The sequence below is a fragment of the Ovis canadensis genome, chromosome 2, assembly GCF_042477335.2.
Source record: "Ovis canadensis isolate MfBH-ARS-UI-01 breed Bighorn chromosome 2, ARS-UI_OviCan_v2, whole genome shotgun sequence".
Taxonomy (NCBI): domain Eukaryota; kingdom Metazoa; phylum Chordata; class Mammalia; order Artiodactyla; family Bovidae; genus Ovis; species Ovis canadensis.
Window position 1 is genome coordinate 68,377,233 of NC_091246.1, and position 27,977 is coordinate 68,405,209.

Sequence of the window (27,977 nt, forward strand, 5' to 3'; positions counted from 1 at the left end):
TGGGAAGTAGAGGGTGAGGAAGACACCAGTTGCCATGGCGGCTTAAAGAAAGCCCCAGTAGCATGAAGCATATTTAACACATTTTCCTGGATGTGCTCAAGGATCTTGAATCTTGCATTTTAAGAATATACCCAGGAGCAGGCTTAGGATGTTACTTAAAGGGTTACAAACATCCGGATTGCTCATTTCACCTATGATCACAGGTCCCTGTTCAATCTTTTGCCTGCATAAAAATACATTTGTAAAAATGTATATGGATTCATGAAAACCTCGAAAGTCATTCTTAGGAAAATGTCAGCCTTGTAAATAGTTTGCTGGGGAGGTAATGAGTATTACCCAGGCACTTAAGAAGAGGTTTGACACTCTTTTAATGTGGTTTTGGCAACAAATAATAACAGAACAGACAAGAAAAATCAAAAGCTTAAAAATGTGACAGGTTATTTTCCAAGGCTTAAACATAAGCAACAAAAACACATCAAACTGAAAACAATCCTTGATGTATTTTCCAAAGTACACCAAGGATTGATCAGAAAAAAAAGTTCTGTTATATTAAGAAATCAGAGGCTCATATCTGTGGGGTTGGACACGACTGAAGCGACTTAGCAGCAGCAGCAGCAGCAGAATATTTGCATAAACTCAACAAAATGCAGAAGATCAGCATGTTAAGTATTTGTGCAACGGAGACCACCTATTTACACATATGTTCAGACATATGATATGCTGCCCATTTGTAAGCTCAGAAGCCATAAAAATAGAATCGTGGTGCTCTTGTAGTCAATATGAGGCTCCCCTATTCCTACTGATGAAAATAATTTAAATGAGGTTGCATTTCATGTATCAAAACTGATTCCAAATGATGGCAGTTGCTCGCTATGAATCCAAATGGAGACCAACCAAAACAAAGTGCAGAGCTCTTATAGTCTCTCATAAAACACATTCATCCACTCTCAGAGTGGCTCTTACCAAGTGAATACAGAGAATAGCTATAAATGGCATCGACAAACGGCTCAGCATAAAACAAACCCCTTGTAATTCATTTTCCCAACAAAGGTGCTCAAAGAATTCATACATCTTTTCTAACCAAGCCTTCACTGCAAACATTAGATGGAAGAAAGTAGCCCATGGAAACAACTGTGAAGGATGTGTTGGTTCCAGACAAGTATAACTCACAGCCTTTCTTTAAAACATTATTGCACAGTCCTCTCCTGCCTTGATTTTCATGTTAAATACACAAAGACTTACTGTGTGTTTGTGTGTAGCATAAGAGGGGGGGGGCAGAGCAGAAGGTCAGGGACTTCCCTTAAGACTTTGCCCTCCCAGTGCAGGGGGCCTGCTTCAGTCCTTGGTCAGGAAACTAGATCCCGCGTGCACAACTAAGTGCCTACCTGCCACAGCCACGGCTTGGCACAGCCAAACAAACAGACAAAAAGGCTGAGAGTCAGGAGAGCAAATTCATATATGGGCATGACACTTACACTTCTGAAAAGCCTCCATGAAGTCTTTATAATCATTGTTACTTTTGTCTCTTTCCAGAAACATCTGGAATTATCAGTAAGAATTTCACATAGTTGAACTTTATACCTCTGCATAATGCTTAAATTTTTTCTTTCCCAGTTTTTACTAGACATCTGATATTGGGTAGATTTCACAATAGTATATTCTCACTGCACTGTAAATTTTATTTTTTTTACTAGATTATGTTTTCTGTCCACATTTTATTTCTAAGCTATTTTTCCTCTCCTCCCAAGAATATATGCCTCAGAAATTAATCAATTATTACAGTAATAATAATTGTGTAAACCAAATGTGAACAAAAGCAGTGGTGATTGGTAGAAAAATGTTTGGACTCAGAAGCAGCCCAAACAAAATAACCAAAATCAACTGGGTTCTGCTCCTGCCACAATGTGCATGGCATTTCTGGGTTTATTTCATCTTTTTTTAGAGAAAACCAGAGAAACAAAGGATAGCTAGTAGTTTCCCCCAAAGCACTTTCTTTTTACCAGTGTTTCGGTGCTGTGTGTCTAGGGGAAGTCTGAAAGGACAAAAAGTGGGGATAGATAGGACCCTAAAAGAAACACACTGCTCAAGGGGATGAGGAATGCTCTGAATAGTAAAAAGAGACTGAGCAGGAGAAAAATTTTGTCCAACAGAAAATTTTCTAGAATTCTAGGCTGCTGCTGCTGCTGCTGCTAAGTCGCTTCAGTCGTGTCCAACTCTGTGTGACCCCATAGAGGGCAGCCCACCATACACCTTAATAAATCAACAAGTAATAAAAGAAGTTTCAAACAAGGCACAAATATAAAAATCGAGATAGAGGGAAAACTGGTGAGATGACCACTTATGACATTAACATTGATTCCAGAACTTCTATGGAAAGTACTCGGAGGGAAACAACAAGGAATAATATGGTCCCTGTTGTCACAGTGCTTAAAAAAGAGGCCAAAACAAAAGCACAGGAATAATGGGCAAGTCTTTAACAGGATTAGGAGCTAATACCCCATACTTGGCTTTGCCTCTAACAAGTATTCAATTATCAGAGTCAGAGGGCTTACATGGAATGTTCTAAAAAATGCAATTAAAACTTAAAGACCAAAACAAAAAAACCTAACCCCCAAACCCAAGTCCATGAGATCATAAATCAGCTGTTAATCCCTAAATATTAAATTTCCCAAGTTTGAATATGTACTCGGTTGTGTACAGTTTTGAGACATCCTGACATGGAGCTGTTTTCAATAAACCAACTGTTTAATTGGAGAGTCAAGACCAAAGGAGTTGGTTCTAGGAAGAGCAGGTGACAGGGTCTAAAGTAAGCAGTCCCTGCAAATGCAGGAGCTGGCAGGTGACTATGGCTGGTAGATACAGGAAAACTACCAGTGAGAGAAGACAACCATCCTGACTTAATAGTGGGCAATCAAGCTGAAGCCAGTGGTTAGTCCCAGGCTAGATGGCCTTGGGAGTCCACCACAGATATGACAAATCAGATATGAACACCTGTTGAAGGCTTCTGAGTGGGAGGCCAGTAAGATTAAAAATAATAATAATATTGCTTAAGAGGAGACAGGATGGAATGGGAAGGGAAGAGAGGATTGAAAGAGTGAACGTAGCAGCTGCCACAGTGGTCATGGTGGTGAGAACCTAGAAGGCCAGGGCTGAGCTGGAGACTGAACAGATGGAGCCCTGTGTGGTGCTGACAACAAAAACATGGTCAGAACACAGGCGTTGCCAGGGTCTGTGGGAGTATGAGGGTCAGTCAGGGTGACGGAGTTTTTGAGCCTCACTAACTGTGGCCAGTTCATGGGAGCTCTAAGAGCAGCTGTCTCCCTGCCTGCGGTACCCTCCCCACCTCCACCTCAGCCTTGGAATGAACCAAGGGGGCACACTGGGCCTGGGCCAAGCCACTGGATTATCCAAATCGAGAACGTTCTGACAACGCAGCGACTGAACCGTCAAGTGGGGTTGGTCCAGGGCCGGCCAAAGTCACAGGAGAGTAAAACTAAGAACTTGGCAATTTAATCAGACTGCAGAAAGACGGACAGACAAAGCCCTGTGTTTCCAGACAGAGACAGTACTACTGCCTGCAGACACCCAGTCCTTGAATCTAGCCACACTCCCTAGCTAGAAGCTGTCTACTGGGAGAGTCCTGCATCTTCGTAACATGCCCACCATTCCCCTGAGCTCTCTGCAGGGGTTCTAATCTCTAAGGCCAAAGTCTGCCTGACTAAGACAGAAAATCTACTATCTGTACACCACCACAGGCTTAGCTGAGGTCATCACCCCATCCTCCACCTGTCGAGTGGTGACAACGAGGCGGTCATGGGAATGAGGGTGGAGTCAGACTGCCAGGCTTTACCAGCTGTCTGGCTTCCTCAAGTGACTTTGCCTCCTCATCTGAGAAACGGGGGAAGCGGCAGTACCTCTCTCACAGAGCAGAGGTGAGGAGACAGTGTCCCAGGCATACGGCACACACTCCATATCTAATGTCGTTATCACCACCATCATCCTCCTCCTCATCAGCTCTCTCACCAGCAGGAATCCTGTGAGGCAGGGCAGGTCTTGTCACTGTTCTGCCTCCAAAGTTTAAGTGGGCACAGGGCAGACACCCAGCATTCAAGGTCCTGCGATGTCTGCGGCTCATGGCTCTACTCCGCGGGCTCACTCCCACATTGGAGGCGGGAGGAGCCTTTACACACACACACAGCTTCCTGCACCTCACCTGCTCCCTCTCAAGTCTCAAGAGAGCACATGCTCTTCCCCAGCCTCTCGCCGAAGCCCAGTGTTGTTCTCCATGGCCCATGCATCAGTCAAGAGTCTCTCATCTCTGAGGACCTCCTTGATTCCTTCTATCCTAGAAGAACACAGAGCTTCCTTGGCTGGGCTCACAGAATCTCTCCATTAACCACTTAACATTTTGGTGTTTATGTGAGCCCAGACTGTATTTGCCCTCAGTCTTGCTAACAGTACTTAGTATAGTTAATATATACAGAACACTTTTTTGTGTGTGCGCCAGGCACACTTATAAGTATATTAACACATTTAATTCTCTCAGCAACTCCAAGTAACAGCCTTCTGTTATTACCCTCATTTTGCAACTGAGAAAACTAAGGCACAGAGAAGTTAAATAACTTGTCCGAATTCACAGTTAGTTAAGGGGCACAACCAGGATTAACACCAGACTGTGTAAGCATGAAGACTGTCCAATTCCAAAGAGGGGCTCCTAACCACTCTGTGAATACTGCCTGCTCTAAGACTTCACTTATTGCCTTAAATGCCCTGCCTGATGATCTCTGCTTCTTGCCTTCTGCTTCACAGACAGATGAAAGGCCCCTTCGTTTACTGCCCTCCCCCCTGTGCAATCCTGCACACGGATTCCCATCTTCTCTCTGCTCTGGGGCTCTCTCCTCCTCTCTAGTGCACAGCTAGGGCATGTTTTGTGTCCCCTTCCCCAACACACACCTGTCTGGAGCCCTCTCTTCACCAGTTATCCTTTGACCTGGATCTTCTACCTCATTCTCTCATATGGCTCTTTATCTTCGAAATATGAGCATGTTAATTCCTTTCCCAAGACCCTTCCTCCTGACATCTCTTCTTTACCCTGATGCTCTGTTCTGGTTGCAATCTCATCTCACTTTCCTCACACTCAGGTTCAAATCCTCCAAAGACTAGTGTACACTCTCGGCCTTCACTTCCACTTCCCTGCCCATTCACTTCCGGATGCACCAGCAATCCAGCTTCCCCCACAACCACTCCAAGTTCACAAGTGGAATCCTGGTTGCTTCACCTATGAAGTTTCATTTATCACCTTTCTGGACTTCTTTGAAGCATTGACCTTAGGTAGCCTGAATGCAGGCTTCCCTGGTGGACTCTAAAACCTTTGCTGAGCTGATGACCAGACCCTCCTTCACCAACAGTCCCTCTTCCCATGGCTACTCCACATGGCCAACACTGTCATCTGCTTACCCTAAATCCTTTTTCCCTTGGTCTTTACTAACAGAACCCTGATTTTGTGTGGGGAGCCAATATGCCCAGTTAAACAAAACTTCTATTCCCAGACATTTTAGAAATGAAATGTTGGCAGATGTTTATGTCCAGGGAGACTTGTTAGAGGCAAAGTCAGTTGGTGTGGGCATTTCTGCACTTGCCATGTGCTCTTTGCCCTTCCTTTCATGGGCAGCAGGCTTCAGAATAAACCCGAACCAGGATTCCACACATACCCGACTTTCCCTTCCTCACACGTCTGGCTTTCCCCCTACCTCTCTGAACACATCTTGGTCTTTTTGGCAGGCTCCCTCTTCTTTGGCTGCCTCTTAAAATTCATGTTCCTCATGGCCTGTATTCTATTCTTCTTACTCCCTCTGCATAATGCCCTCCATTACCAAAGGGTTCCCCTAATTCAGATGAGTCCCCTACAGGAACTCTTGAGCCTACATCTTTCCTGAGCTCTAAATCCACATTTTCAGGGCGTCCCCCATGGCTCAAGTGGTAAAGAATCTGCCTGCCAATGCAGGAGATGCGGGTTCGACCTCTGGGTTGAGAAGATCCCCCAGAGGAGAAAATGACAACCCACTCCAATATTCTTGCCTGGGAAATCTCATGGACAGAGTAGCCTGGCATGCTATAATCCACAGGGTCGAAAAGAGGCAGACACGACTGAGCATGTACCTGCACAAATCAGTATTTTCAATTGATTTCAGGGTTTTTATATAGCATCTTATGAACTGTTAGTTACTCAGTCGTGTCCGACTCTTTACGATCTCATGTAAGGTAGCCTGCCAGGCTCCTCTGTTCATGGAATTCTCCAGGCAAGGAGTGACTTGCCTTTCCCTTCTCCAGGGGATCATCCAACCCAGGGATCAAACCCGGGTCTCCAGCATTGCATGAAGATTCTTTATGGTCTAACCCACCGGGGAAGTCCCATAGCATCTTAGGGGCACTATAAACTCTACAGTTCACCATACTTCTCCCCATTCAGAGGATGCTACCAGCATTCATCTAGTTGTTGAAGCCAGAAATCAAGGGGCCATCCTGACTCCTCCTTACTGCTCTCCCATAATCCATCAATCAAGCTCTCTTGAATCAATCTCCTTAATGTTCTTTGATTCTTTATTGGCATTTTCCCAGTTACAATCTTAATTGAGACTTCTTTTCTTGCACAGATTACTGTCTCAGTCTCCTAATTAGTCTGCCTCACTGGGGCACACTATTGCTAGAAGAATCCTTCTATAATGCAAATCTGTCTGTGCCACTCTCCTTTTAAATCCTCTGCTGGCTTCACACTTCTTCAGGGCAGAATTTAAGAGTCACACATATGACCTGGCCTCTTCAACTCATCTCTCCATGCTGCCCACATGGTTGCCACCATATGGGATGACTTGGAGTTCCCAGAAGCCACACCACTCTCCTGCTCCTTCCTTTGTATACCCTCTGGAGCCTGACATGCCGCTGTTCCTCCTCTCCCTCCCCCGCTAGGCCTTCCTTATCCTGCAAGATGCATCTAATGTATCACTTCCTTCTTCGAATCCACCCTCACTCCTACCAGGTCAGGGCTCTGTGCCTCCCTGAGTTCCCAGGGTGCCCTGGTCCTGCCCCCATTGTGACACTTTCTGATTATAATTATCAGTTTAAATTTCTTTTCTTTCTACTATACTATAAGCCTTTTCTGGGCTTCTATGTATTTCTCTGTAAATCACAGAAACTAGCACAGTGCTTGGCACCTGAACAGACTTAAAAGTTGAAAGTATAATGAATGTACATATGAAAATGTCTGTCACCATCAGATAAGTTACCTTGAGTGCAGAAATGAGGTCTTATCAGTGAAGTCAATGCTTCATAAATGTTTTACTTTTCCTTTTATCACTGGTAATAAATGAAGGTTTGGTTTTCAGAGTGAGAAAACAATATGAAAAACTAGGATGGTGATTTAGCATCCCAAATACTTCTATAAGAAGTCTATCTCTTTCTACCTTCCTCCTACCTCCCTCCTTCTCTCCTCCCTTACCTCCTTCCCTGTTTTAGGTTTATTTCACACAAGTTTATTTCATTTTCTTTTCTTTTTAATTAGGAATAGTTGATTTACAATGTTGTGTTGGTTTCAGGATTATAACAAAGGGATCCAGTGTGTGTGTATACTTTTTTGATTCTTTCGCATTGTAGGTTATTACAAGATATTGAATATAGTTCCTTGTGTTATATAGAAGGTCTTTATTATTTATCTAATTTATATATAGTAGTGTGCACATGCTAAGTTGCTTCAGTTGTGTCTGACTCTTTGCAACCCTATGACAGTAGCCAACCAGGTGGCTCTGTCCAAGGGATTCTGCAGGCAAGAATACTGGAGTGAGTTGCCATGCCCTCCTCCAGGGGATCTTCCTCACCCAGTGATCGAACCCACGTCTCTTACGTCTCCTGCATTGGCAGGTGGGTTATTTACCACTAGCGCCACCTTGGAGGCTCCATATACAGTAGTGTGCATCTGTTAATTCTAAACTCCTGACTTATCCTTCCCTCCATCTCATTTTCTTCAAATGAATCTCTTTTACGCATTTAAAATATGGCTATAAATGCAACTCATAACTATTATAGAAATAATGGGTAAGCATAGAAAATCACAAAGAGAATACAAGTGGTCAGCAATCTCACTGCCCAGAGACACCCACTGTTGCTCCTTCAGAGTCTCTTCTAATCTGCTTTCTGTGATGCTCACACACTGCCTTGCTCTCCATCCCCTCACTGCTTCTAGAATGGCAGAGAGGCTGAAGTGGGCTGGGATACCCTGAGGCAAGCCTACTTCATTCATCCCAACAGAATTCAACACAGCATTAGTCACAGGACAAAATAAGAAGACTGTATAGCAGACGCTCTAAGGAGTGAACTTCAACCTGAGATTGGGCTTCATCTTCACACCCTACTAGGGTATATCTATGCTGCAAAATAACCTTGCTTTTAAGTGAAAACTGTCTAGATTTTCACTTATCTGTTGGATGAAACTCAGTTTACTCTGGCAAAGACTTCTTTTCAAGTGGGGTATTAAGTTCACAGGAGTAACTTTTAATCTTATTATTAACCTATTTCAATTCCTTTGAAAGTAGGGGGGTGGGTGGGAAATCTCCCATCTTCAGCTTTAGGATTTATTTCAAATCCCACACACCTGGCAGGCTGCCTCAAAGCTCACCATGCTGGTATCTCAGTATTGAAGATAACCTTGTATCATCAAGGAAAAGGATAAACTATGATGCTTAAATTCAGCCCAATCATGTGCAATTCAGGAAGGGTTGAACATTCTTGTCATTATTAGGGATCCATGGAAAAACATGTGCCCTTTCCCTAGTGTTAATACCACTAAGTCTCCCTGGAATTTTAAGTTCTGTGCCGCCCAGGCTTGTCATTTCCCCTTGAATAGCCCTACCTGAGCAGTTTCCATCACTATCTCAGGACAACTGTGTCTTGGCTCAAGGAAAGCAGACCCCCTGCTTCCCCTATACACAAGATGTCCCTAATCTTTATTGCAATTGGCAAGGATCCCATTGTTTCTGTCTTTTTAAAAAAAATTTCCTTTTACTATAATATAAATTCCATGAAGCAAGAGAATTAATGTGTCTTTTAGACAACTGTGATAAAACTGTTCACGAAAGGTGAGTCTCTAGCCTAGAGTAAGTACTTGAGAAATATTTACCAAGTAAACAGTATTACAACCATACTAGAAATTCACCCCAATTATCACTCTCCAGAATATTGTTAATTAGGCTTCCTAAATAAAAAAAATTATTGCTTATTAAACAAGATTAAAACTAATAAGGGAATCATTATGCTTTGAGGAAGCTTAATTCAAATCTGGGCTTCAACAGATTATTTTATTCAAGTATTCACATTAGTTATTTTGTGGTACTCCATGGACACGACTGAAGTGACTTAGCAGCAGCAGCAGCATGGAGAATTTAAAAAAAATGTCATGGATGCAAATTCATTTATTTTAAAAAATCTTGGCAGTAACACAGCAGTACTACATGCCTTATTTTAATGTGGAAAATATTTAAATAAGATTATTATGGCTCTCTTACAACATATCTATTTAGTCTAACTCTCTGGTTCCTTTCCACTATTAATCCACCTTATCTGAAGTCTCAGGATGTAGGTGAAGGCTTTTCTAATGCTAAGACCAACAGATGTGCACAGTGCTCCTGATCACATTTTGGAGCCTTACTAACAACATGAAAAATTCACAGATAATTTGACCTACATACTGTCTATTTTACCTTTCAATCTCCTTATGCATCTACAGCCATAATTTCTAAGCTATTAAATTCAAAGCAAGAGAAAAAGAATGTCACTGAGACACAAGTAGTTACAAGGACACCTTATTAAGCCGAGATCATTTCATTTACTCTTCTAGGATCAATTTAAGAACTTCCTAAAATGGAATAAAGAAACAAATAATTAGGTTCTTAAAAGACAGAAGTAGAGAAATAAGAAAACATTAAGTAAAAGAATTTTTTTAAACTTAAGAATTAATTATTTGCTTTAAATGAACATTGCAATTCTTGTTGGCTGGAAATTGCTAGAATATACTCTGCTCTTTGCATATGTTATATGACTCTCTTCATTTTCCCCTTGGAGGATACTCCTCACTTATCAATTTGCTAAAGAGTTGCTTCTTTTGGATGGAGGGACGGGATAGTTAGGGAGTTTGGGATGGACACGTACACACTGCTTTAAAATGGATAACCAACAAGGACCTATTGTATAGCACATGGAACTCTGCTCAATGTTATATGGCAGCCTGGATGAGGTGGGAGGAGTTTAGGGGAGAATGGATACACGTGTATGGATGGCTGAGTCCCTTCACTGTTCACCTGAAACTATCACAACATTGTTTGTTAATAGGCTGTACTCCAATACGAAATAAAAAGTTTAAAAAAAAGTTGCTTCTTTTGTAAACACCTGTGTATTCTTTCCTCTATAGTCTTATAGCAGCAAATATGAAAATATGTCTATTATATATCACAGCAAAGCACTACAAAGTCCTGTCCTTTTGTAATTTTTAATGTTTGTATCCCCACCAAGAGCAGCTTAAAGACTTGTCCACCCCTTTGAATCCCCAACCCCAGCACAGAGCCTGGAACACAGTAGGTATTCACTGAACATTTACTGCAAAAATGAGTAAGTCATCTCTATTATTCTTTCTGCTAAAGTCATATTTTATAACCTTAATACTGACAAACATATATCACAAAGGATTTTCATGTCATTTCTAGATGCATAAAACAGAAAAATACCAATTTTAATGTCAAGATTTCTGATACATTTCAATGGGCAGCTGGAGGCAATATTTGATATCTTGACTAATGACTAACTTAGAAAATGTGAGATCTCAAGTTGCCATAGCTGTGAAAGATGAAAACAGTGGGGACCCTAAAGTCTGCGAGGCAGATATCTGTCTAATCCTGGCCTCCTCCTCCATCACCACCCACCCACACAATCTCTGCACCCTCTTCACCTCCACAAGGTTCAGCCTTTCTCCCACTAAAATGATGGAACAGTAATAACTGACCTCCTGCCGACCTCACTAACTGAATTACAGGTAAGTCAGGTATAGGATAGCAATAAAAACCTCAGAGCCACATATTCCTAAATGCCATTATCAAAACATTCTAGCCTGGATTAAAGAAAAGCCTATCTCATATTCATTTTTTTAAAACTGAAATATAGATTATTTTCAGAAAACTATACTCTTTTTTTTTTTCCTAGTCACACATGAGATCTCCAAACACGAACATCAAATAAATCACTCAAAACTGACTTGGAAAAGAATGCTTTAGAATTGGACAAAATTGAATTGAAATTAACATACCAACTATTTCATGTTGACAAGTCCAAGAAAGTTCTGTGGTCTTTAAATTGTAGAAGTTGTTCATGTGTACATCAGAACATTGCAAGTGAAAAAAAAAAATTAGAAACATCCTAGGGAGCCAAAATCAGTTGGTTACCTATTCCATGGTATAGCTACAGAGAGCAAAATGATGCAAAAGTATACTTAAAACATTCACTGCATGTTATATGGAAAAAAGCAGTCTGTGGAGCTACCAATACGGTAGATGCCATTTTTGAGTAAAAATTACACATGCATATTTAACCAAAGAAAAAGCCTGGAACAACATTCATGAGAAGGTTAACAGCAGCATCTCAGTGAAGTATACTTGTTTTTGCTTACCAGAATTCTTTTAATTTTGAAATGAATCTGTATTGCTTTTATCATCAGAAAGTATCTGCTTATTTTAGCCTATCTGGTTCTTTCTTTTTAATCTTTTTTCACATTATTAAAATATGCAGCTTATGACAGGTTGCTTAAAAGAAAATGTCATCTAAACTCTTCTCCCAATTATACAGAATTTGATTGTGTTAAAATTAAAGCAGATTTCTGAATTCTGGTCTGTGAAAATGTGAATGAGAGGAAAAACCCAGCAATTTTCATGAGTGTTAGGAAAACTGAAAGAAGAGCATATTGACTTCACACACCATCAAAGTTGCACCATCATCTCTAGCCTGTGCACTGAAAGGGTTTTAGTCTGGAAGAGTTCCTAAAGCCTGAAACACTAATGTGCAACAATGAAATACATTATGACATCTACATCACAGATTTCCAGACGCAAACACATCACATTTCCTAAGCTCCTATTAAGAACTGAGTTCTTTCTATAGAGAAGAACTGGTTGTTAGGAAAGATATATAAGCCTTTGTCTCTTTCTTTCAGGAAATCTGCCATAAAGATAGGGGGTTATTACATATAATATATATATTCTTCAGGTTTGCATTTAACCAAATAAGTTTTCTGCTAAATAAATTTAATGCTTTCTCTCCTCTAACAACTCTTTTTTGAGGTAGCAACTACTCCCATTTCACAGGTAAAAAGACTGAGGTACATAAAGATTAACTAATTTGCACAAAGCAGGGAGGTGGGCTAGGTTGGGAAAGCAGTTCTACTAGTCTGCAGATGCAGTGCTTTTAACCCCCTCCACTGCCCACCTCCCATTCCTACTCTCTCAAAACAACAAAAAACCCCAAACCAACCAACAAAGGGCTACAAGCAGTAAGTATAGCAATTAAGAGGAAACCAATACTACCCAGAGCCAGGAGAAGCAGAGAAGTTTCCATGGAGTAAAGGGGACTTGATTGGAGTCTTGAAAGGCAGAAACGCAGTATCAGGAGAGAGAGGGAATTCCAGGAGAAAGCATTCTACCCTCCTGAGTACAAATATGGCTTGGATGTCCTTGAGTCCTCTTGTATCAAAGACTGGGACAGACTCCCCAACCCATAAGAATGAATGTGACAATATTTTACAATCAGAATGAAATCATAGCAATTCAAAGTGAGGAAAGCATTCTTCCTTCCTTATCATAACTGGCACTCTCCTCTCTCACTGATCAGCAACAATTTCGAAAAGGAATAAGGAAAAAAAAATCTATCCCTAAATAAAACCTAAGAGGACAATGAACTACTTTAAAAAAAAAATTCACAGTACTCACTGAAGAGGAAAACGTCTCTGGGTTAAGAAACTGGGCCAAACTTGCAGACAGAAATAATTGTGTCACAGTGTAGAACTAAATTTCAATTTATAAGTGGAAAAAAAGCCATTAAGAGAAATAGATGACAAGGGAATAAAATGAACCAGATGAATTCATGAAGGAAGTGAATCTGTAAACCTTTTGCTTGAACAGTCTACTCATGTTTGGAGTAAAAGCATTTACTTACAGATCTTTCTCCTCATAATAGTCCCAGAAAGAAAAAAAAAAGGACAGAAAACAATTTTACTAGACTTTGCTTTTTTCTCAAATTATAATCATACATATGTAAAGAGATATTTGAAATGCTTAAAAACATTTTACCCATAAGAAGGGGAAGGGAGTGACCTTTTCACTTTAGTTCTTCTTTATCCTCAAGGAGCTAGAAGAACTCAATCTCTTTCTTCAGCCATCTGGCTGTCTCCAATTCTGCTCATCCTATTCTCTCTTAAACCTCCTCTAATCAGGCTTTTACTCCACCATTCCAATGAAATGACTCTCACCAAGGTGACCTGTAACTTACACATTGCTAAATCCAGGGCTCAACACTTGGTCCTCCCTCACTTATTAGATCAGCTGCAACTGATAACATTTGGTCACTCCATCCTCTTTCATACATTTTCTTCACATGGTTTCCAGGACACCACACTTGCAGTTTTCTTACCTCCCTGGTTGTTTCTTCTCAGTCTGTTTTTCCTGACCTCTCAGTGTTACAGAGTATTCCCAGGTTAGTTCCTGTTCTTCTATTCTTTGCACACATCCATGTGACCTGTAGTGATCTCATGTATTCTCCACTCTAAATATCATCACAGGCACAAGGCTCCCAGCTGTGTATTTCCAGCCCAGTCCTCTTTTCTGAACTCTAGACTCGGATATCTAACTGCTTGACACCTCCACTTGAATGTCTAATAAGGTTCTTTTACTCAATATAACCAGACTGAGCTCCTAATACCTCTTGTCCCCATACCTCCCTTGCCCACCCCCCGCCAAACAGCGGCAGCAAACAAACCAAACCACCAGAACAAAAAATCCTACCTCACACATAGATTTCCACATCTCGGTTGATGGCAACTCCATCCTTCTGGTTTCTCTCTCCTCTATCTGGCATCTCACAGCCACCTTAAATCTGTCAGCTCCATCTTCTTTGAACGTAGAGCAAAATCTATTGGGTCTACCTTCAAAATACAATCTAGAATTTAACTACTTCTCCTCATCTCCAATGTTACCACCCTCATTTAAGCCACAATGATCTTTTACTAGATGTTGGAAAGCCTCTTAATTGGTCCCCATAATGGGAGTAGTCCCTACCCTCTGTCTTTACTGGCTTTCGCCCCTGCTGCTCATAGTCTACTGTCAAGACAGCAAGAGTGTTTCTTTTAAAACCTAAGATAGGTCATGCCATTTCTATGCTCAACCCCCTGCAAAAACTCTCCATCTTTCATATACAAAGTCGGTGTCCTTTAATGGCACACAAGACCTTATGCCACCTGTACCTGCAACAGTTCCCACCCTTGCCCACCTCTCTAAGCCCCTCCAACTATCTTTCCCTTCAATAACTCCGCTCCTGCCACCCTGACGTCCTTGTTCCTCACTATATATATTATGTATAATAATTTACTTAATTTATTACGTTTAGTTGCTCTCCCTCCACCCTGTTAGAATATAAGCAAAATGTGGATGGGAATCTTTGTTTTGTACACTGATGTATCCTAAGGGACTAGCCAATGTGAGGCAGGTACTCAAATCAAAATTACTTAATGAATGAATTTCTAGTCTCCTGCTGCTAAGCCGCTTCAGTCGTGTCCAACTCTGTGCAACCCCATAGACGGCAGCCCACCAGGCTCCCACCCCTGGGATTCTCCAGGCAAGAATACTGGAGTGGGTTGCCATTTCCTTCTCCAATGCATGAAAATGAAAAGTGAAAGTGAAGTCGCTCAGTCGTGTCTGACTCTTCGCGACCACATGGGACTACAGTCTACCAAGCTCCTCCATCCATGGGATTCTCCAGGCAAGAGTATTGGAGTGGGGTGCCATCGCCTTCTCTGTTCTAGTCTCCTAGCAAACTATAAAGAACCCAACCATGTGACTGAGCTTGTTCCACTAAGAATCTTACTACATTCCTTTCTCTTTAAAACAATCTGTGCCATTTTTGCACCCACTTATCCATCCATTAATCATCTACTCAATATAAAATTTGAGTAACTGTAACGTTCTATGCACAGGCATTAGGGGCAGAAGTAAAAGGCACAGGCTTTGCTTTTGTGCTGGTTAAAGATACATGTCAGCCTGTTAAGTGCCTTTATAGAAGCAAGGCCCGAGTATAACAAGATCACAGAGGAAAGCTATCTAACTGACCAGGGCTGGAGAGGCAGAATCATCAGGAAAGGCTTCTCAGAAGCTGTATCCCCTCGGTCTAAGTTAAGGAAAGAAGGTTGGTAGGGAGTGCAGAGGAAGAAGGTGCGGTTCTAAGTAAGGACAGAGCTTGTCAAAGCGCAGCTAGTGCCTGGGAGCAGGAAGCTGGGGGAACCCCAGGCAGTGCAGTGTAGCTAGGGGGTTCAGGGGGTCTGTGGAGACATGCAGATTATACTGTGTAACTGGACTTAATCCTGAAGTAAAGGGGTAGCCATTAAAGTTGATTTCAGGCATGCATTTTAGAAATTCAGGTAGCAAGTAGTGTGGTAAAATGGGGCCCTGAGAAAGACTATTTTAACTGAGTTTTAAACCTAGTATAAAGTCGTAAAGAGTTCCAAGAACTTTTATTCCTGATTCAAAGTAATCTTTGATAATAACAAAAGATAATTATCAGTATCACTGTATTATTATTCACCATTTTTTAGAAGACATAAAAGATGAGACCTTAAAGGGAAAGATGCTTGGAAAAAAATTTTAAACACACTGATTCAACCCCAAATCCCAAATGAAGTGGAACAAAGGAAAAACAAACATTCATGAAGAAAACCACCATCAATGTCACTCTCTAGACCACAGGGAGTTCACAATGTAGTCCGAGGGCTCGGGTGCCAAAAGGTATATCCAATCCACTCATCATCTCCTCACTCCCATCCCCTTCTCAACAGCTCTCATTCTTCTGTCCAAAAGACAGCAACACTCAAGAGCTACTCGTCACTGAAGTTCCAGTCATCCTCCTGGCACTGCAACAGTAAAATCATTATTTGTCCTGAAAGTAAGGGGAAGGGATTGTCTGAATCACAGGAATGGTTGCCTCAACCAATCATTTTACTTTGCAAGGGCACAAAAGATCTTTTTCAATTGTCTTCTTTCACAACCTGCCTTGCTAGCCAAGCCTTAGATGTCAGTTTGCTTTGGAAGACCGTTGTAGGCAATTGGAAAAGAACCAGAACTACCCCTGGCATTGATACAGAACTGAACTTTCACAGGTAAATAAAAGCGATATGTTCTCTGCTCTCTAGCCTCAGTCATGCTGTCTGAGAATTTGTTAATGAGTGATTTTCACATCTACCCAAGTATTTATTCCAAAAGTTCAAACAAGAGAAATAGAAATCAGGCACAAAGAAACCCTATGTACGAGAACAAACTACCTATTTCTCTTTAAGGGCAGCAACTGGAATTTGGAAAGTTGATGCAAAATCAAGGCACCAAACACTCTTGCCAACAGTACCTATATATGTATATGTGTGTATAACTTACAAAATCTAACCTACTTATCTGAAAACTAAGGAGAAGAAATCTAAAATGGAAATAAAGGTAAATATGGCTCCAAGCATATAGAACAAGACTCATAAAGTAGGTCAGGTGTGTATATGTGCAAATGTGAGTGTACGTTTAGTTGTACATGCACGAGATTGGAGTATTTGATGTTCTCTAACTTGTTATAAAACTATTTTCACTAACAAGCTACATATGTACAAATTTTATCTGCATCCACTTACTATTTCTGTGAGTTTGGGTAAATCACTTACCCTCCCTAAAGCTAATTTCCTTATTTTTAAATTTAAGTGTAGTTGATTTACAATGCTGTGTTAGTTTCAGGCGTACAGTACAGTGACTCAATTATCTCTATCTACCTATGCTTCTTCAGATTCTTTTCTCTTACAGGTAGGACCCAAAGTCACTTTTCAGGGGATTTTAAAATATTTATTGAACTTCCCAAAATGACAGCAACCTTTTAGAATAAACTGTGGCTTTCAATGGTTCATTTCCAAGTACCTAATGCAGGGATGTGACACTGAAATTTGAAGTCTGACCACCAACTAAATGCACTCCAAGTTTTCCTTTTTTGGGTCCTTTGGCTGAACAGTGAAGTGATTTTTTTATGAAGTAAAGGTTAAAAAAAAAGTTTCTCAGGGATTGTTTGATTGTTCTAAATTTAAATCTCTAACCTCTGGGGACAGCTTCTTATAGAGAAAGAAGGCGAATTTGTTATGTAGGTAATAAAAGGTTTTTGGATCACTCTTTAAATCCTGCTGTTTAAATACTGAAATGGCAACCCACTCCAGTATTCTGGTCTGGAGAATTCCATGGACCGAGGAGCCTGGGAGACTCCATTCTGCGGGGTTGTAGAGTCAGACATGACCGAGCAACTACCACTCATTTAAATCCTGTTGCTTTTCCTCTAAAAATGATACATTTTTACCATATAGAGTTTATTTGAAGGAGGAGGGATCAAGTGGTTCTTGCTTGTTTCCCTAGGAGTATAATCTAAGGACAACCAAGGATATTGTATAACTCAAGTATAACAAAGCATATATAACATATATATGTATTTTTTATTTATACATGTTTTTTTTAAACAATCTAAAATTTGTAGTTTGGGATTTATTTCAAATAGCAAATCAGTTTTAAAATACATAAACTATGATTTCCTTCTATTCTACTTTTTTTATTCTACTTTTTCTTAACCTCTTAGTAAAGAAAACAATCCTCCTGATTGCTTCCTCTAATATGATAATAATGTCTAGAGCCACCATTTTAAGTAAACATATCATTTGATTCAAAACAGAAGTGGCAACACTAGCAAGCTGGAAAATAGGCTTCATCTCAAAAACAAAACCAAAAGTTTGTTCATGGGAAATGACAAAAAGACTTAAATTCAAAAGGAGAAGAAAATAAGAAAGTAATAGAGACTTGAGAAAATGTATTTGGCTTTCTCATGATAAATGGGAATAACCATTGCATTTACCTCATAGGGTTGCCATGAGGATTGAAGCACAGAAAATAGTGTCTAGGCCCATACTGAATACTCAATAAACATTAGTGCCAATTATTATTACTACTGGCAACGATTCAAGTTATTAGACCATATCCTGTTTTTCTATGAGGGAAAGCAAACAGTCTTAAAGGGATCACTGTCTCGTGAAAATCCTACCTGCCAAGCAAGGATACCTCTACTATATGAAGAAAGCACAGTGAAAAAACTCCTCAGGAGTTCCCAAATCCAGAAGAAGAGGTAATTACTGAGGGATCAGTGTTTCTGATTTGTGAAGGGAAGGTTACCATAAAAATAAGAGATAAGACTTGTTCTGCATTTTCCAGAGAATTGGACATGAATTAAATGGTGGAACTTACAGAGGGAAATGTCTGCTTACTGTAAGAAGACTGATGCTGAAAACACTCATCTTATAAAAGGACAGGCTGCCTAAAGCGGTAAAGGATATGTTCTTACTGAGTGTGAAAGGAGGACTTTCACCAGTCAAGGATGATAAAAGATTCATCAGCAAGTCCACACTAGATGACAACAATAATATAATGACAACAACCATCCCCACAAGGATAGTAATTGATAGTTGATACTTCTACAGAAATTGCCAGCATTGCTTAAGAACTTGACATACAGAGACCCACTTAATCCCTACCTCAGCCACCCAGCTCCACAGCCTGTTTTTAACCACTACAGTATGTTGCCTGCCTCCTACTTCGAATCCTGAGCAGGTTACCTCATCTCTCTGTGACTTCATTTCCTCACTAATAAAACGAGAATAATAATAGCACTCATTTACTCAGAGGACAGTGATGAAGATTAAATGAAATAATACATATGTTTAGCAGCTAGAACAGAGCCTGACATGCAGTTAAGTACTCTATAATAGATATTTTAATATAAAGGTCATACTAACTTTTAAGAAAACTTTTTTAGTTGGATGGCAAGGTAGGGAAGGCATAAAGAACTGTCTTGGCTACAGTGAGTAATCTGATTCAAAAAAGGTTTTTTTTGTGTGTGTTTTTTTTATTATCTAAATGGAATTCAAGGCTTGCTGATTTAGGATTGATTCTCTGAATAAAATGAACATGAAAAAACATGGGCAAAACTGATAAACTGAGTTCTGCAGTGAGATCAGACTCTCCATATTCTTTGTCATGGTCAAATGGAATGTAAGATCTTGAAAAAACAGCCTAGTCCATGACCCACAGCTGACTTCTTGTAACATCTTCAAGATCTTGGCCAATCACTCAATTCCACTTTCAGCAGAACTCTTAATTGCTTCACACACTGGGCTTTACCAAGTACCTGCGTAACCAACTTCCAAACCTACGTTAATCCAATCTACTTCTTTTGCACCTGCCATCTAATGCAGCCTAACAAAACTCCTACTCACCCTTGTCACTCCTTTAAAGGTTCTCAGAGGCAGCATTAAACCTCCACCTCACTCAAGCTTCCAAAGGTCCTCCTGCCCTACCCTCAAATATCCTACACTCTTTAAAAATTGGAAAATAGAAGCAATCAGAAATTCTTTCAATTTTCATATGCCTTCCTCCATACCCCTAAACTCCTGCAACATGAATCAACATTTACTGCTTTTGTTGTCTAGCCTTTTCACTCTCCTTCCTATTGCAAAAGGGGGGAAAAAAAGTGCTTTCCAAGACCAACTCGTTCTTCTATTTTCTGATGCTACTCAGGAAATGTCAGTTACATCACCATCTTTGGTTTGTTGCTTTGGCAACTGTTCCCTCCCCTCCCCCCACCCCGACCGCCACCCCCGGTATCACACTTTTCTCTTGGACCTTCAGACTTTTTCTACTGACCTAAAAACATGCCAATAGTCCTGTTTCCCTCATAAGCCTTGACCCTTTCCCCATTATATGCCAAATATCTGAGAGGTCTCTTGTAGGTATGTAGCCGGCTGAACAGATAAATGAGAACCACTGGAAGGCAACCCCATACCGATTATTCTTGATTACACTCAATCTTTTAAGTATGAGGTTCTGACATCCTGCAGTCACAGATTTGGTGACTACTAATTATTTTTTCCACTTACATTGCTGTTTTTAACAAACATAATAACAAAGGAAAATATAGAACAGAGTTTTGTTACATATGATGAACTGCACTTTAACTCAATGTTGATATGTGCTTTGCAGTTTCTAGCACCAAGTTTATAGATTAGCAATACTAATACCTTAAAAATGTTTTTTGAAGGATAATTTTTATATCAGCTAGCCTCTTACATTCTACAGAGTAATGACTGAAGTTATGAACAATAATGTAAATTGCCTATAAAAACTTACCACCAATATAGAAAAACAAACTTACAGAAATAAAAGTTTCTCTATACCTTCAGGGAAGAAGATCTGGTAAAAAGTGGTAAGACAGGAGAGAACAAGATGTACTGAATGAGAAGCAAGCCAGTAAGGGTGGAATGCAAACAAGCGGAGGGAGAGGAAAGGGCCAGATTGCACAGGGCCTCCTGAGCTAGAATGAATACCTTTTGGTATACCACAAGAACAGGAAGCAGATGAAAAGCTTTAAGCTGAGAGATGTAAGGATCTGATCTGCAACTGTAAAAGGATTACTCTGGTTGATCTATGGAAGATGAACAGGTAGCCAAATAGAGAGTGTGAAGGGACAAGTGGGAATCACAAGGCCTAAGCAGGACATGATGATAGGCTGGATCTGGGTGGCAGCTGAGATGAAAAGAAGACAGATTCTAGAAGACAAGATCAATAAGATTTGGTGAATGATTAGATATGAGGGAAAGAAGAGATGTCAGTGAGATGCTGGTTTTCTGAAATTTATATACCTATATACACGGAATGCAGAGTAATATCTTGTACAATATAAGCTGAATTATTAACAGAAATTACCTATAGGAAAAGAAGATGAATTTTACATAGTAGATAAAGACAGATTTTCACTTTTTACTATATAGATACCTGCATTGTTTAAATATTTTTATAAGTAGAAGGTATACATTATTTCACAGTTAAATTTAAATGCAATAAAAAGAAACAGCATTTTCCTGGGTGAAAAGGACAGGAATGCCATTTTAGGGAAAGAAACAATTTAATCAAAGGTACAAACACATGAAAGTACAAGGCCTATTTAAAGATTACGAACTGGTCTAGGGTTTACAAAGAAGGAAGGACATGTAATTGGGACAGGATGAAGAGGATGCCTATACTGTGTTAGTGTATAGGCAGTTTATGAAGGACCTTCTATGTCAAGCTGAAGAAAGCATTCACTAAGATGTACAAAATGGTGAAGCATATAAAGTTTTTAGGCAGGAAGATGACAAAATCAAGTATTTTAGAAAGTTCACTTTAGAGGCAGTACGAAGCCTGGATCAAAAGGGAGGTAAGAAAATAAGCTGGGAAATCACTTAGGCCGGGACTTAAGCTAAATTCAGGGGCAACAGAGATAGAGAAAAGGAGATATGAGACTCAGTTCACAAGCAGACAGGACATGGTGATTGAGCTGGATGTGGCACCACAGGAACAGGGAAAGTCAAAGATGCTGCCCACGGTTTTGCGTTTAGGAAATTAGATAGGATGACATAATTTCAGGTTATCTAAGAACAGGTTAAAAGAAAAGATACTAAATTTTGCTCTGGAGATGCTGAGGTTAAAGAACCTTTGGGAGTAGGTCAAAGCGCCCAACAGGAAGTTGGATATATACATGTGAATTTGAGCGACAAGGTCAGAACTGGAGCACATTAACACTGTTACCCAGAATAGAGAACTTTAAGCCTGTGGACACAATCTTACCCTTGCTGTAATTCACTGAATTCTTGAGTTGACTGGTTCCATTTATTCTCATAGTTGTAAAAATTCCATATAATTGTAACGTCTCTGTAGGCAATAACTTAAAGTGAGCCGGAACTTTTTTCCCTTGGTTTCTTGGTCTCTCTTATTTTTTTCCCCTTTCCCTTTTGTTTGCCATTCTTTCTATCTACCTAGTTATCTAGTAAGGAAGATACAGGAAATAAGAATGTATCATATAAAAAAAATCTGTCATTAAATATTTTCATACTTTGTCTTAATTGTAAAAGGCAAAGAAAAGAACATTTCATAATTCTACCTTTACTAAAACCTAAATTAAATAATGATTTACCTAGGTGACTCTCCCCTGATTTTCTCTGGCAAGTCACTGCCCCTTAATTAACTGACATCCCCCAGGCAGTCAACTCCAGCTGTAGCTTTAACCACAGAGGTTCCTGAAACAATCCCACAGTCCTGTTGTTGCTTACTGTGAGAAATTTGAGTCACACTGTACCTTTGTCTAACTGATGATGCCCTAGTTTCTTGGGAGATGGAGAGGAAGGACCTGTTGGCAAGTAAACAGCTGCTTCCTTCTTGAGCCAGGGAAAACCAAGAAGGTGACATATGGACAAAGTGGAAAAGCAGCCAAAAGTTTCTTGAGCTCCTTGTTGGCAAGAATTTTCACTGAGGCATGACTGAATATCTTATTAAAGCATATCAATGACTGAGAGAGTTTCATCTGCCTAGGTGCTCTGCTCAAGTTCAACAGGGCTTCCCACACATTTTCTACAATTGATAAAGTCTGCAGTGGTGCAAAGAACTTGGCCTCAGCCTATGTACAGTGGGTTAAGACTGCAAGGCACTGTCCCATTTAACTTCAGGAATATACCCACAGGAATGCACTATCTGGTTAAAAAAAGACAAAGAAATTCGGTATAGTAGTTATATTTGTATGACATATTAAATTACTATTAAAATTTCATTAGAAAATGTTTAAACGTTTATGTTTGTATATTTAAAAGATCTGTTGCAAACTTTCATATTTTGCTCTTTTATCAGCTTCTCGCCCCCCCCCCCTCCACTTCTATACCCAGAAAATTAAATAATCAAGAACTCCTGGGTAAAACTGACAACCACTGGATGGATAAAACTAACACTTTAAAAATAGCTGTACAAAGGTAAATTATTGTTCTTCATCAAATAGAAGTTAGCAATCACTGACAATAACCTTAAAAATTAGCGTGGGCATGAAGTATGGAATTTTAAAACATCAGTTTACTATGCTGATTAATTCAACATTTATATTTGCATCAGAACTTAATAATCCCATAAATAAATAGAGCTCTCAGTTTTTTAAAAAATCAAGGGATAACATATGTATTTAGACATATTAGCAGCGTAAAGATGTATGCTTCAACACACTTATTGGGAAAACGTCTGAAAATATTACTACACTGAATTCAAGGGCATCTGCAGGAATCTGGCATAAAAGTTCTCTAGAATAACAATATTTCAGGAAATTCCAAAAAAGGAAAAGGGTCAAATAGGAAATAGCCTCAAATTAATCGACAAAGTTCAGTGCTTGTTCCAACTTGATTTTTCTCTCCATTGCAAAAACAAAACCGAGTCTCAGGAAGGGGGGGGGGGGGTGAATCACTTAGATGAAAGTTCATCTACTGGAATAAATGGAGAGGCCGCTTGGGCAGGCGACACAGGAGAGTCGGTGGTAGCGCTGACTTTCGCTGGTGAGTTACAAGAAGATCCGGCGCTGCTGCTGTTTCCATCAAGGGTATCGGAAGATACACACACACCCGGATCTGACAGCTGCGCAACGTCAGAAGAAAGCATGTTGGTGATGCCTTGGAAAAATCTCTTTGGCTGATATTCAGTTTCCATTTCACATTTTCTTTTCAATGGTCCAAGAACACTTGGTCTAATGCAATTAATGGGACTCTGGCTTCTCCGGGTAGTAAATCGGGTCGTTGGGCTGGGAATAGGACTTGGAGGCAATCCATTGCTACTCACAAAACTTTGCAAGGATGGTGAAAAACACTGCTTTCCAATTCCCCGGGTAGGCGACGGTGCTGGCGACACCGGAATGAAATCGATGCGTTTCGGGGAGGCAGATTTCTCCACGTCGTTGTCGCTCAGGCTGAAACTTTCCTCCCAGGAGTGGCTTATCTGCATTGCGTTCTGCACCTCGCGCTCGTGGACAGTCTCTCGATTGATCAAGTCCATGCCCTCCTCCTGTTTGATCTGGTGCAAGCGGCTGCTGTGCATGCGGACTGGGGAGGCCGGCAGAAGCAGGCCGTGGCGGTTCGGGAACGTTGTGCTATTTCGCCTGGCGCTCGGCGCCTCGGCCTGGAACACCGGAGAAGTGTCACTGAGGCCGTGGATCAGGGGGGCGCTGTTAGATCTCCTGAGGCCCCCGCCGCCGCCACTGCTGCTGCCCTCCGCCGGGTTCCCACCTGAGCCCGGAGGGAGCTCCAGGTCTAGCTCCATCTTCTCCTGGGCCATGTCGCGGGCACGGAGGAGGGGGCGGTGCTCAGTCACAGACCTAGGATTCCCATTCCCCGCAGTCCAGGGCCGCGGCCGCCGCCGCCGCCACCGCCACCGAGAATCTGTCAGCGGGCTCGTCCCTCTGCGCATGCGTGCCCCTCCGCGCAAGCGCTCTGCAATGTCTCTTCCTGGCGCCGGCTGAAAGCGTAATAGCTGCGCCGCAGCCCTAGGGGGAGGGGCGAGGAGTGGTTGGTAAGGCAGTCAATGTTTCTTCCGCAAATAGCTTTGAGCGCAAACTTCCTTTAACACATGTTAATAAGGTTACCATATTCAGGAGTATATGTTTATAAAGTTACAGCTCTGAAAAAGAAGCACTTTGCGACTTTGGGTTATATGATGAGGAGAGGAGTTGGTCTTAACCCGACAGGCCTTCTCTGAGGAAGGGCCAATCTCTGGAGATCCTGAAAAGCAGGCCAAAAGGATGCGGTATATAACTCCCCGGGAAGCGAGGACTGCCAGCCCTGTGGCAGGCAGGAACCAGGAAGGGAGGGAGTGAGTATGGCCTGGAGTGGACAGTGAGCTAGCGGGATGTGAGGTGGTGGACCTTTATCCTGAGAACAGTAAAAACTCAGAAGGTTTTTCAGCAAAGGTATAATAGCGACTGAAAAGGTCTCCGGCTGCATTCCGGAGAATACGTTACTGGGAGATTAGAACAGACAGAAAAAGACAGAGAGGAGGCAATCCTCTGGACCAGAATGATGGGAATTTCAAGTAAAGTGGTACTGTAGGAAAGGAGTTGGAAAGAGTGGTAAATCTGGGAACTATGCAGGTCAAGAAGGAAAAAACCAACCTGTAATTGTGTTACTATTGTTTTATGTACAATCATATATCTAACACAAGCATATGTGCTCAATCGTGTTCATTCACTATGAGGGATTAAATGAAGGAAAAACAAACAGGACCTCGAACTTTAAAAACACAATACATGGCTCATGTAATTAATATAAACTTTCATGTCTCATTAAAAATCAGTTTATACTTATTCTTTAGTGTATTCAGTCAGATTCTTTTTTTCTTCTGTGTGCTAACTATGTGCCAGGCACTGTGGTAGGAATCAGGCCCTATGAAAACATTCTACTTGGGGCAGGGTAGGGGGGAGAGATAAATACATGAGCTATATTTTAGATAGTGGTAAGCCTCAGGAAAAAAATAAAATAGGGCGTTGTGATGGGGGCACTACTGGGAGAAGGGAGGGTGCAATTAGACAGAGCTGGGATCAAAATGACAAGAAACAAGTCCTGCTGACATCTGGGGAATGAATATTCCAGCCACAGAGGATAGCAGATGCAAAGGACCAAGGCAAACATAAGTGTGGTGAACTGGCAAAACAAAAGGGCCATGCAGCTGAAGCATAAGGGAGAGAGTGATATGAGGAGTAAGAGAGTTTCGATCTTAGTCTAAGTATGATGAAAACTCACTGCGAGTTTTGAGCAGGAGAATGATATTATCTGGTTTATGTTTTATATCACTTTTGCAAAACAGGCTGAAAGAGACTAAGAGTGCAGATAGAAAGATGGATTAGGAACCATGGCAACAGGGCAGACAAGAGATTATTGGACTAGGGTTTTGTCAATGGTGATGGGGGAGAAGTAGATGGATTCAGGATACATTTTGTAAGTAGAACCAATAGGATGTGTAGATGGATTAGATTTACATGGTGAAAGAAATAAATAATCCAAAGGCAACTCAGAGATGTTTTACTTAAACTGGGTAAATGGCAGCATCATTTACAGAGGCAGGGAAAGAGTTCTTTTAGAGTAGAAACTGAGTTCTGTTTTGGTTGATTTGATTTGGAGGTGTCAGATATCCATGTGCCTAATTTGAACTGAAAGAGAGCTTAGTGATTTTTGTTTGGTCTCCTTTTTGCACTTGAAGAAAGTAAGATCCAGAGGCTGGCATAGTCAACATCACACAGCTTGTTTAGTAATGGGAACCAGTACTAGAATCCAGTGTGAAAATACTAGACCATACCTTTTCCACTGTCTCTCAAACAGCTTTTAATTTGAAATCCCCCTATTTCATTTAGTCATCCAGCTAATGAAATAATGTTGATTATGCATACTTATTGGAGAAGGAAATGGCAACCCACTCTAGTATTCTTGCTTGGAGAATCCCAGGGAAAGGGAAGCCTGGTGGGCTGCCATCTATGGGGTCGCACAGAGTCGGACACGACTGAAGCGACAGCAGCAGCATGCATACTTATAATTCTAGGAACTGCTTTAAGTGTCCCAAGTGCCTGACACTATTTAAAGTGCATCACATGTAGAACCTCATTTAACCCTCACAGTAACTGTAAAGGAAGTATCATTATTCCATTTTTCAGGGGAAACTGAGATGCACGGATTAAGTAATGTGCCCAGGATGACAGGAAGCAGTGGGACCTCATCCTTCTGGCTCCAGAGCACGGGCACAATGCTGCCTCCTCCATGTGCAGTAATACTTCAGACAGGGAGAAACCACTTCCAGATTGTCTACACCTTTGCAAGTGCAATGGCATTTGAGAGAGAATTTGAAGGACAGGTAGGATTTTAATAGACAATATTTTATATAGATTTGGCAGCATGGGTATAATATAGTGAACTTGGCTAATACATGAAGTACATGGAGAAGAATAGGTAATGGGGAAAAGATGGAAATTAAAGTTGAAATCAGTATTGGAGCTCTGAATGCCAGGAAAAAGTGCTTGTATTCAATGTGTGGGGCAATAGGGAACGGTTGAAGGTTTTTAACAAGAGGAACAACACAATGAGAGCTTTACTTTAGGGCCTTCCAGGTGGCCCTATGGATCATAGAGAAAGAGAAATGGAAGAATGGAAGGTGGAAAGAACCAACATGTTCTATGTGCCCAGGGCTGCCAGTTACTTTAAACATTTATCATTTAATTTTCCTTATAATCCTATAAAGCAGATACTGTTATGCTCATCTTGTAAAAGGGACAATTGAGGTTCAAAAATTGCAAAAGGCCCTATAGCTACATGGAAGAACAAAGATCTGAATGAATCTGAATCAAGATGTCACTTCAAAACCCATATTCTTTTTGATGCTTTCTCCATGAATTAAAGATGGAGAATTTGATAGCTAACTCTGAGATGAGTGAAGTTGCTCAGTCGTGTCCGACTCTGCAACCCCATGGACTGTAGCCCCCCATGCTCCTCCATACATGGGATTTTCCAGGCAAGAACACTGGAGTGGGTTGCCATTTGATGAAAGTAGAATCTAAACTAAAGTTGGGAATGGCAGGAAAAGGAGATGGATGTGGAGACTGGAAGGTAACAACCCAGATCCTGACTGTCTGGATATACAGGGGACGAAGAGAGAGGAATCACAGACAACTTAAGTTCGAGCATGTACAGCTGAACAAATGGTACAACAGTATTGAATAAGAACAGGCGAGAGAGGAAGAGCTTCCAG

At 40.9% G+C, this 27,977-nt stretch overlaps 2 protein-coding genes across 8 annotated transcripts in view; both read right to left on the minus strand.

Moving 5' to 3' along the window:
- PIP5K1B (phosphatidylinositol-4-phosphate 5-kinase type 1 beta) overlaps positions 1-27,977 on the minus strand; it is a 354,808-nt gene that overhangs the window by 241,543 nt on the left and 85,288 nt on the right. The gene's annotated exons all lie outside the window — the stretch shown is intronic.
- PABIR1 (PP2A Aalpha (PPP2R1A) and B55A (PPP2R2A) interacting phosphatase regulator 1) overlaps positions 22,937-27,977 on the minus strand; it is a 289,879-nt gene continuing 284,838 nt past the window's right edge. For all 3 annotated transcript variants that reach the window (XM_069576384.1, XM_069576382.1, XM_069576383.1), the window contains one exon: positions 22,937-24,732. In XM_069576384.1, the coding sequence (XP_069432485.1) occupies positions 23,661-24,732 (1,072 nt within the window). In that variant the 3' untranslated portion in view covers positions 22,937-23,660. The remainder of the gene's footprint in view (positions 24,733-27,977) is intronic.